This window comes from Plasmodium falciparum, assembly GCF_000002765.6.
Source record: "Plasmodium falciparum 3D7 genome assembly, chromosome: 1".
NCBI classification, from domain to species: Eukaryota; Apicomplexa; class Aconoidasida; order Haemosporida; family Plasmodiidae; genus Plasmodium; species Plasmodium falciparum.
Window position 1 is genome coordinate 65,007 of NC_004325.2, and position 12,471 is coordinate 77,477.

General features: G+C 17.6%; 4 protein-coding genes and 1 pseudogene across 4 annotated transcripts, besides 1 other annotated feature; 2 read left to right on the plus strand and 3 right to left on the minus strand.

The window, feature by feature from the left end:
• Positions 1-810: 810 nt before the first annotated feature.
• On the minus strand, positions 811-1,983 carry PF3D7_0101000 (rifin; the record flags this gene model as incomplete). Its single annotated transcript, XM_002808552.1, has 2 exons — positions 811-1,815; positions 1,912-1,983. The coding sequence occupies 2 exons, from the start codon at positions 1,981-1,983 to the stop codon at positions 811-813; spliced, it is 1,077 nt and encodes a 358-aa protein (XP_002808598.1).
• A 2,314-nt stretch (positions 1,984-4,297) lies between these two features.
• Positions 4,298-5,411, minus strand: PF3D7_0101100 (exported protein family 4; the record flags this gene model as incomplete). The annotated part of the gene is made up of 2 exons (XM_001350910.1): positions 4,298-5,158; positions 5,343-5,411. The coding sequence occupies 2 exons, from the start codon at positions 5,409-5,411 to the stop codon at positions 4,298-4,300; spliced, it is 930 nt and encodes a 309-aa protein (XP_001350946.1).
• Positions 5,412-6,617: 1,206 nt separating this feature from the next.
• On the plus strand, positions 6,618-7,420 carry PF3D7_0101200 (exported protein family 3; the record flags this gene model as incomplete). Its single annotated transcript, XM_001350911.1, has 2 exons — positions 6,618-6,686; positions 6,797-7,420. 2 exons carry the CDS (start codon positions 6,618-6,620, stop codon positions 7,418-7,420), a joined length of 693 nt encoding a protein of 230 aa, XP_001350947.1.
• Positions 7,421-9,556: 2,136 nt separating this feature from the next.
• Positions 9,557-10,360, plus strand: PF3D7_0101300 (Pfmc-2TM Maurer's cleft two transmembrane protein; the record flags this gene model as incomplete). Its single annotated transcript, XM_002808553.1, has 2 exons — positions 9,557-9,625; positions 9,722-10,360. The coding sequence occupies 2 exons, from the start codon at positions 9,557-9,559 to the stop codon at positions 10,358-10,360; spliced, it is 708 nt and encodes a 235-aa protein (XP_002808599.1).
• A 615-nt stretch (positions 10,361-10,975) lies between these two features.
• On the minus strand, positions 10,976-11,803 carry PF3D7_0101400 (annotated as a pseudogene).
• Positions 10,976-11,803: a sequence feature (exported protein family 1, pseudogene).
• Positions 11,804-12,471: the final 668 nt, after the last annotated feature.

Consider the following 12,471-nt stretch of genomic DNA (forward strand, 5'->3'; position numbering starts at 1 on the left):
AAATGACAGAGGAAAAAAAATATTATGTTTTATATTAATAAAAATTATTTTATTATTTATTTTAATTTGTTTGTTTGTTTGTTTGTTTGTTTGTTTTGTTGTTGGCAATTCTCTCTTATGTTATTATTTTTTTAATGTAACTGTTCTGCTGTCGTATTTTGTTAGCGCTCTTTTATATATATATATTATGTATTTTCTATATTTTGTCCACTTTTTATATTTATTGTATTATGATTTTTTTAATAATATATAAAACTTACATAACAAGATATGAAATATATAAAAGAATACATATATTTATATAATATGATAGGTTTTTGTAAGTAATATATTTGTCAAAAAAAAAAAAGTGTTTATTTATATTAATTTCTTTATAGTATAAATATAAACTAATTTTTTTTTCAAAAATATGTTTCCTACAATTAATAATTATTATTATTACATATATATTTGTTATGTTTTGTTATATAATATTTAATATGAAGTATTATATAAATATATATATATATGTGTGCCATATTTTATTGTCCTAAACAATTACCTATACCTACACTTATGAGTTTAGTATACAATATATATATTTAAAAAAAAATATGTAATTTATTAAAGAATAAAAGTCTTTGAATAAAAACATTTATACAATAACTAATGAAAAAATTGACACATAACAAAATACATTATATGTGTACACTTAATACATATAAAATTATATAGTTATTTATAATGGAAAAAAAAAACATGATATATTCAAAGAAAAACAGGACATGCACAGAACATCCTGCCAACATCTATATAACAAACACATTATATTTATTCTTCTAATAATTTTATGTACTGGAGTTTTTTCTTCATTTTTTTTTTTCTTCTATAACGTAAAATTAAATATATTATTACCATAATTAAAATTATGACCACTATTGCAATAACAGAAGCAGTTATAGCAGTCTGACAACCACCATATGTAGTGTTTACTTCACCCACCTTTGTTGCTTCAAGTGTTCCTTTTTGGGATGTGAATGCCGCCTCATATGCATCACTACCAATTTTTCCGAAACCCTTAATGTTAGATGGACCCGGGTAATCTATTACGGTATTATAAAAAACAGGCATTCTATCAAGTCCTTCTAATTTACCGGATTCAACAAATAGTTTCTTAGCACTATCAACTAGAGCAGAACCATTTTTATATGTTGATTCCTTAACAATTGGTAGCAAATCAACATATCCTGGTTTACCAGTAAACATCTCAAGTAATTTTTTAATTTCAAGTCTGACAGCATTCATACCAGCTTGCGTAGCAGCATCACTCGCAGCTTTAGCGGCCGCAGCCTTAGCAGCCTTAATTGCCGCAGGTTTCCACACAATTAGAGCACCTTCAGCAATTCCTGCTAATACGCCTGAAGAGGGTGCAACAATACCTCCCAAATTTTGTGCACATCTCAAACATTCTTTTTCCATTTTATCTGCTATTGACTTTTCGCAAACGCATGTTGGAATAGCATCACTTTGTATATCTGTGTGTAGTGTGGCAAATTTGTCCATTAATTCTTTTTCTAATTTGTCTTTTAAAATAATTTTTTGTATATCTTTTTCGCATTGTTCTTTACATTTTTGTTTGTTTTCGAGCAAGCGTTCATTGTATTCTTCAAAACGTTGTGATGTTTGTCGATCAAAATCGTGCAATATTTCTTTCATTTCTGGGTCATCATCATACATGGATGTATATAGTTCACATTCGCATAATGATCTATATGATTTTATTGGTTCTGTGTTTTTCATATGGGCTGTATTGTAATGGTTCATTTGGTTATTTACCTATAAAAAATGGTGATATATATATGTGATATTTAAATGTAGTTTATTTTATATATATATATTAAATTATTATAAAAATATTTATTAGATCCATACCTGCGATGATGACAATAACAATATAATTAATGTAAAAGAAAATAATAATATGTTATAGCAGTGGACTTTCATTTTGATTGTTATTCGTATATTATTTTATGATTATACATATAATTAATTTAAAATATAATACCTTATTTTATTTTGTAAATAAATTAATTATGCTTAAACTAAAATTTTTATATAGCCTTATAATATAATACACGATTATTTTCCCTTTATGTAAATATATATTTTTTTACTGGATCCATATTTGCTTTTTTATTTAAAACACAAAAAAAAAAAAAATAAATAATTAATTAATTAAATTTTAAAAAAAAATAATATAATAAAACATTTCAATATTATTTATAATTTTGAATTTGTATTTCTAATGAAATATAATCTTATGTCATATCATAAATTGTAATAATAATTTTTTTTCTTTTTTACTTTTTATTTTTTTATTTTTATACATGTTAATAACAAGTAAATGTGTAGTTACAAAAAAAAACATGTTTATATTTACTTTTTAAATTATATGAAAATGTGTACAGTAATATTTGTAAAAGATGTAAAATACATATATTAGAACTTATTATAACATATATGCAGGTAATAAATATCCCAACAGAAACCTTGTATCATTACTATTATATAAAAAAATTAAATACAAACATATTATATCATAATATATGATATAAAAAAAAAAATTTAAATAATAGTAAAAAAAATAATTAAATTTGGTTATTTTCATAATTTTTTTTTTTTTTGTTCTAATATTTGTTGTACGTTTACGTTTCTCTCTAATTTATCTATGTTATTACTAAGATTAATATTATTACTTCTATTTTGTACAAATATATTACAAAGTATTTAAAAAATATATTTATTATTAAAATACAAAATATATGTAAAAATATATATATATATATATATATATATATATATTTATTTATTATTGTTAGAAAACAAAAAATTAAATAAAAATATTAAGAAAAAGAGAAATTACACAAACTATTACATACTATAATGCATTTTTTTCTTTAGTGTTTATGTTATTAAAATATATTTTTTTCATAATATATATTAAATCACGTCATATACTATTTTACAATTTATCTTATATTAATTGTATTATTACTTGTTCTAAAATTATAATTCTAAATATGTTATTTTAATAATTATATTATAATAATTGCTATTATAATAAATTACATATTATATTAAACAAGTAACACGATATTATTTATATACTATAAAAATACAAGGAATCGTTTATTTTTGTATTTTATACGTAATTAGAATATTTAAAAAAAAATAATAATGGAATACACATATTACATTATATGTTATATTTACATATAACATAGTAATGCATATTTTATAGTAAATTAGTTTGCAAAACCTTATAAATAATAATAAATATAATTTAAATAATCATCTTATACTTAATAAGCAATAATAAAATCCAATCATATATAAACTTAAGCAAGGAAATTTAAATGAGGTGTAACTTAATTTTCCTTTTTGGTTCTCATGAGAAATATGCAAGGGGGGAATAATACAATTTTTTTTTTTTTTCTTACTCCTCAGTAACTTTATCATATTTTTGATTAACATATAAAGAATGAAATTATGACATATAATAATATATATATATATATATATATTTATATATTTACATATTGTACAATATAAAAATAATTAATTTATAAACAATCTATAATATAATATTTTGACACAAATGTGTATGTATTTCTTATTTTATTTCAAAAAAATTATTAATATTAAATAATATAAATTTTTCAAAATATATATTTCATATTTATACTACTGTTTTTTTAAATAAAAATATATTTACTTAAAATGTTATTAGTATTCAAAAAAAATGACAATCATAAATAAAATATACACATGTTCATATAATAGATCTAATAAATGTTAATTATTATTTTATATTTCATTAATTAAAATAAAAAAAAAACAATTAAGTTCTACTATATAACAATGCTTATTTTATATTATTTATTTATTATTTGTTCTTTGGTTTACTATAAAAATATATTCTCCATACCATTTATATTAATCATAAATAATATGGATAATAATTATCTATTCATTGTAAATTTTACACTTTAAAAATTAAAAATATTACTTTAATTATATATGTATATATATTATACGTAGATATAAATATATGTATATATATAATTATAAAACAAGCAAAAAAAAAATATTTCAACGGAATCATATATAAAACTTATAATATATTAAAATTTACAACAAACTTAGAACAACTTAATTTCCATTTTCCTATTTTTTTTTTTTCTTTGCTGTTAATTTGTTTTTTTTTAATAAAATTAAATAATTCCATATTCTAACAAAAATATATATATATATATATTTATGTATCACTTTTATTTTCTGTTTTATCTTTACCCATCAATTTCCCTCTTGATGGCCACAACCACACAAGAAGACAAATAACAATTATAATGCTTAATAATATTATTCCTACAAAACTACTGAATGCTATAAATGAAGGAACAGCTGAAAAATAAATTGAAAAATTCATAACAGAAAATGTTCCGAATTGCAAAATACCTGCTAAAATCAATTGCCCTAGTGTAGCACCTGACAATGTACCTAAATATATTCCTAGACCCTTCCAAAAATTAGACCCTTTAAATATTATGCTATATAATGAATTTTTAATTTTTGCCATAGTACCAACTGAATTAATTGTTTCTATCTGTTTAAATATTTCTTTGTTTTCATTTTTCATTAAATCCTTGACAAAATTTTCTTTTATTTTTTGAACCATTTGATCGTCATTTATTTCGTTTTGATTTAATATTACATTCGAATTTATATCTTTACATATTATATTTTTTTCTTCCATCTGTGTATTACTTGAAATATTCTCAACTCCTTTATCATTTTTATTTTTATTTCGTATTCTTTCATTCGTCATATTTCGTTGTTTATTTATTTCTTCATTATTTAAATTTTTTAACACATTATTATTATTATTATTGTTGTTGTTTTTTTTTTTTTTTTTATTTATTGATTTAATACTCATAGGCTTTTGTCTTTCTTTTTTTCTTCCCTCTTCAGTATTTTTGTCTTTTAATAAAACACCAGATTTGTCTTTTTTCTCAAACGGTTCTTCAACCATATGTTGTAATAAGCATCTCTTACTTGAAAAAAAGTAAAAATGATATTTACAACAATTTATATGTTTCTTCCATTTTATATCACTATTCTATAATGAAAAAAGGTACACAGATAATATATTTTTTATCATTATTATAAAATTTTTAAGAAAAAAAAAAATAAAACAAATATATATATATATATATATATATACATTTATTTGTATGTATTTATGTATAATAACTATATTTTATATATATTTTTTTCTTTTTTTTTTTTTTTTTTTTTTTTACTTTATAAATGATTAAATATAAGCATATTACAATTCCAACATCTAATATTATTACATGAAAAAAATTCATAATAAATTATTTTTTATTATTTTAATAACACTTCATTTAAAATAAATTAATAGAACAAAAATAAAATGATTATGTAATCCATTAGATTTATCATTATATCCGTTACATAATTATAAATAAAAAATAAAATAATTAATAATTTATTCTTTTACAAAAACATAATACTATATATTTAACATACTTTTTTTTTTTTTTTTTTTTTTTTTTTTTTTTTTTTTTTCTTTATATATTTCATTTTATTAAACTTTTTAACTTTAATCATATAATAAAAAATATGTAGCTATTTTTTTTAGGATCAAGTAATATTTTTTATTTTTTTATTATTATTTTTCTTTATCTTTTTCTTTTTTTTTTAATTAAAATTATTTTACAAAAACTAAAAAAAAATCCCAATAATTCTTACATATATAATAAAATTTTATGTTATATATATATATATATATATATATAAAGATATATTATTACATGGTATTATATATTTTTGATGAATTATTCTTTTTACCTTTTTTTATTATAAAAAAATAATTATTATATATAACTATAGATATATATATATATATATATATATATATATATATATATATGTATATATATAATATATGTAGTATCATATATAAGTTCTTTAAGTATCTATCTCTAAGTGGCTTATTAAATTATTCATATAAATAAAATATATATATATATATTAGCTTTTATAAATTTATAAAGGCGAAAAAAAAAAAAAAAAAAAATATGGCATATATAATAAAAGATATATAATGTATTTTGTAATATAGAAAATAAACAGTCTAAAAAAAAAAAAAATAAAATATTTATAATAATACAATAATTAAAAAATTCATTTATTATAAAATATATTATTACATTAAAGTTAAGATTTTCTAATATTAAAAATAATGATGTAGATTTTATAATATATATAAATATATATTTATTTGTTTGTTTATTTATTTTAAAATAGTGATATAATATAAATATATTATAATTTTATATCATACAAACAATAAAAATAATTGTACAAGTCTAAAAAAAATTAAATCCTTTATCCATTTATATAATAATACAATTCAATATAACGCACTCTTATTTTATAAAGAAAACATATATATTTGTATATTTTTTCTTAACATATTTATATTTTATAAAATGATCACATTCATTTATCATTTTATATTAATTTAAAGGTATTAATTTATAATATACATAATGAACTACTTTCTGTCACTTTTTAATGTATCCTTATTTTTTCTCTTAATATTTAAATATTCATACAAGGTAATAAATAAATAAATAAATAAATAAATAAATAAATAAATAAATAAATAAATAAATAAATAAATATTGATATATTAGTATTAATATATATTTTTTTCTTTCTCTCTCAGAATATAGTAAAAAAAGATCTACAAGATAAATTTAACAAATCCATAATAACAATAAATATAGCAAGTCGAATACTAACAGAAAATAATAAAAAATGGTATAAGAAATATATTTATACATCAATATTTAGTGGAAATAAAAATCCACAAAAAAGAGAAAGAAAAAATGAAGAGGAAAATCAAAAAGACAATACAAAAGTGGATAATGATAATAATATGGAAAATGAGATGGAAAATCATATAGATGATTCTATAGACGACCCTATGGATGATCTTATGAATGATAAATGGGAACATCATAATTCATTGGAAGATAGAATAAAAGAATACTATACATTAACAGACCCATCAGATGGCGAAGAAAATAATTCATTTTTTAAAAAACTTAAATTAATTATGAATATATTAGATGAAGTGCATTCTGATTTATTAATAAATAATAGTGTTACAGATGGAAGTATTTTTTCTCCCGAACTTGTACCTATAAGTGTTTTATCAACCATGACATTAGCCTGTCCACCTATAGGAACTGTCACTCTTCCTTATATTACTAACAGAATAAATTTTTTGAATAGATATGAAGGACAAAATATACACACAGAACATGATTTAAAAATATTTAAATGAAATATATATATATATATATATATGTGTGTGTATATATATGTATACTTTTTTGTGTGAATTTTTAACATATATATATTTATTTATTTATTCATTTGTTTAGCTTATATATTCCTACGATTAATATCATATAAATTAATGATATAATGTAGTATCATTAATCCAATTAAAAAAAATTATTTTTTTTTTTTTATTTTTATTTTACATGATCATAAAATATTACTTTCTCAAATATCATAGATTCTACTAAGGTTATTTTTATTGGGGCTCATGTTATATAGATATAAAATATTTACTATTAATTAATATTGTATCTATTTCGTTATTTTTTTTTTTATAGGGATTACATATATTATAATTAATTATAATATGTGCATATCACTAAATATATTATATATATATAATATTTTATTAATATAATATTTGTTTAAAAAATTTATAATTGTATAATTAATTTTTCGACATAACACTTTTACAGTCATATATCAATAAAAAAAAATTACATGAAATAATAAAATTTGTTCTATCCTATAAATAAAAATAATATATATGTATATATGTGTAATTGTCATTTAAATAAATAAAAGTAAGAAAGAAAGAAAGAAATTATTTTATATATTTATTATATTATATAATTATATTTAGGTACAATTCATAGAATTAACCTAAACGTTACAACGTAATAATTTATCTACACGCATAATAAAGGATAAATAAATAAATAAATATATATATATATATATATTATTTATTCAATAACATAATATTATATCCCAACATATATTTATACAATTTAATAAATAAATCAGCAAATGTTATATTTTATATGATTTTATGCAAATTTTATATTTTTTTTGTTTTTAATTTATAGCTCGTTATATATCTTATTAGGACATGTACGTTTAATGTATTTTGGATCTTTGTTATGACTAATATAATAAAAAGTTCATTTTTTTGTTAATTATATATTTACATGTAATACATAATTATATATATGTGTATTATTATTTATATTATTATACATGCTATATATCTTTTACTATGTATATAGATACTAACCCAAATAATAATATAATATATATATATATATATATTTATGTGTCATAACATTTTTATATATATAATAAAAAATAAAATAAAATAATAAAAAAATAAAAGAAATATGTACTATATAATATTATATTATATAGCATTGATCTATGAATTTATTCTTATATAACAATATTGTAAGTATAATTATACAGCATAATTACATGTTATAATAATAATAATATATATTATTCAAGTAATAGTACTAATAATAAACATACGTAATATAATTTTTATTTTTATTTTTTCCCTCTTTCCTTTTTTTAATTTAACACAATAGCTTATATTACTATAAAGATATATGTTTTCTCTTTTATTTTATATTTCTTGTATAAATTAACAATAAAAAAAAAAATAAAATAAATATATAAATAATTAAATAAATAAATAAATATATATATATATATATATATATATATATATATAATAGTTGTGTTTTATTATAATATAACAACATAGTTGTTATTTTTAATATTATCTATGAATATTTTTTATAATTTATAGTAAAACGAAAAATAATAAGAATAACGCATGCACATATAATATAGAAATATACTTATGTATAATAGTTGTATAATAGGATAATAAATAACATATAATAATACAAATATATATATATATATATATATTTATAATTATTTGTTATTATTTTTATTTATTTTTTTTTTAATTATTATTTTTTTTTTTATTTTTTTTTTTTAATTAATATTTTTTTTTTTATTTTTTTTTTTTAAATATTATTTTTTTTTTTTTTTTTTTTTTTTAATTATTATTATTTTTTTTTTTTTTTTTCTTTAGAATCCAGCACTTTTTCATATATCACATACATGTAATAATATAGCATTACATGAAATTTATTATTTATAAAATTATAATTATTATTATTTTAATTTATATAATATACAAATATTTAAAAAAAAAAAATCAATGATAAAAAGTATTTTTTTTATAATATTATTACATAATATACATAATTCAAAAGAATAGATAATATAAATAATTCACATCTATATATTAGAATACACTATAAAGAAATAATAATAATAAAATATGTTTCATTATATTTATAAAATATATATTTTTACCATAATACTATGTGCATCGAATCTATTTAATAACGTAATATATAATAATATTTTATATGTTTTATTTAAATATTTATTTATATATAAAATATACATATATATATATGTATGTGTGTGTATTAATTTATAGAACGGAGTAGAAAATGGAACATACAAACTATCATACCATAATGGAGGGATACAATTCAGAATGTTAGCTCAAAAAAACACAAATAAAAAATCAAATGGAAATGCCTTAAAGAATATATTGTTAAAAGATAAAAGCAAAAAAGGTAGTAAAAAAAAAAATCCTGATGCTGAAATTTCAGATCTAGTTAATTTAGTGGATAATATGAATATAACTCAAGAAAAAAAAGATAAAATCAAAAATCTCTCATTAAAATATATAAATAGTAGAGATGTAAAAGAAAAAAATGAATCAATTAATGAACTTCAAAAATATAGTAATAACGAAGAATGTAAAGAATATATGGATAGTTATTTAATGCATCTTCGTATGCAAAATGATATAAAATGTTTAAAAAGAAAAAATTTGTGGAATAATATTTGGATTGTTTCAACGACCTTATTATTAATCATTATAATGATAGCATGTGTATATTGGCTTGCAAGTACTCCACCTCCTGGATTATTTTGCCTTCCATTTATTGTTTTAATTTTTATTATCTATATAGTTGCTCGTTATTTTCCTGACATGAAAATAGGTTTTAAAAAATTAAAAACAAAATTGAACACATTTTTTCAAAACAAAAAGCAAATAACAAAATAAATATTTTGTTATTTATTTAATCTAATATTACTATCTATAATGTAATTAATTTTTATACGTTTTTTTATTTATTTTCATTTATTATAAATATTATAAATTACTTATTCACCCATTTGTTATTTTTTTTTCTTAAGTTTATAATATAACTAGCCAATGTATCACATAATTTTTTTTTTTTTTTCTAAATAATAAAACAGCTAGATGGCTAGCCAAAATAAATAATTATAAATAAATAAATAAATAAATATATATATATATATATATATATATATATATCTGTGAAAATACTTAAATTGTTATAAAAATGAAAAAAAAAAAAATTATGATAAAAAAATAAATTGTTCACTTTTAAGTTTATATAAAAAAAAAACTTTTGTAAATATAAATTTAAAAGTAAAACATTTATATATATATATATGTGTGGGTGGTGGTGGGTGGGTGCTTCTATTATTATATTATGAAAAAATGTTATTTCTAATATTATTTAAAAAAATAACATATTCATTTATATGTACATTTTTCCTTTAATAAAATTTAATTTTTTTATTAATCCTTTATATATATATATATATATATATATAATCCCTTATATGTGTGTGTACATATAATATATCCTCAATTAACCTTCTGTAATATCATTTTACCCAATGATTGTAATCCTTTAGCTCTTTTAAACATCAAATTTGTATCTCCTTCTGCATTTTGTAATACTTTTTGTGCTGATCTTCTTACCGTTGTTTCAACATCACATAAAATAATTTTTAGAATATTCCTTAATATTTCTTCTAGTATTTCATTTTTTTCTTCCTCTAATAAATTTAATATATGTTCATAGTATAAATTATCTATAGCTCTATGTATATTATCCATACTATAGTCCATATTATTTTTTATATCATCCAATACATAATTAGATGAGGATACATATTATGCCTTCTTTATAAAAGGATAATAATTTTTTATTATAGATATAAAACAACTTTTACATTGTCTCAAAACAATTGAATTTCTAATCATTCTCTCATTAGCTTCTTTTAAATATATATCTTTTTTATTTATACCAGAATTTGCTTTTTCTTCTAAAAAAATATTAGAAACATTCTCATATGTCCATCCTATAGATTCTAATATAAAATTAGAAAATGAAGACTTTAATAACATGCTAATTTCATTTTCCATTAACTTCTCCCATTCATCTTCATTATCTATATATAAATCTAATCTATCTTTTAATAATTCAGCTACTTCCTCTTCTCTTATATTTTGCCCTTCCATCATTTCTTTCATAATCATACCAACATAATAAAATATATCTTCAATAAAAATACTTTTCCCAAAAAATAATTTAACAAAAATAGGTACTTTGGTATTTTCAATATATTCATACATCATATCAGAGGTAAATATTAAATTAAAAAATATAAAAGGAACAATAATTATCATTTTATCTCATTCATCAAAATCACCGGAATCATATAATTTTCTTCTATTCTGATAACTCAATATTTTATATGTCTCATTTGTATTCTCAAATTTATTATGAAACACTAAATTATTACTTTATTCATCTTAGATAATATTTTAAAGATAAATTATAAAACTTTCTTTTAATTTCATTTATATCGAAATCTGGTTTTACATATAAAATTTCATAATAATTTTTTTTCATGTTTTTTTTTTTTTGTATTATGTAATTTTGATCATCCAAAATATCTTCATCTGAACTACTATGTATTTTATTATTGTTATTATAAGAAAGATATTATTCAAAAAATAATTATTTGTCTATAATATAAATTTAATACAAATAAATATATTACTTCAATTCACAATTATATTCCTTAAAAAACATATCATATTATATATTAAATTGTATATATATATTTATTCAATAAACCATTTTTTATTATAATTTTATTTCTTTTTTATTATAAATACCACCAATACAATCAAAAAAAAAATATAACATATTACGAATACATAAAATTACAAGTAGCATAAAAAAGGGATACAATATATAAAACATAACAAAAACGATATAGTACAAAAATTCACGAAATAAATTAAAGAAAAAGAAAATGAAAAAAGTTATAAAATGTTTTTATTTCAGT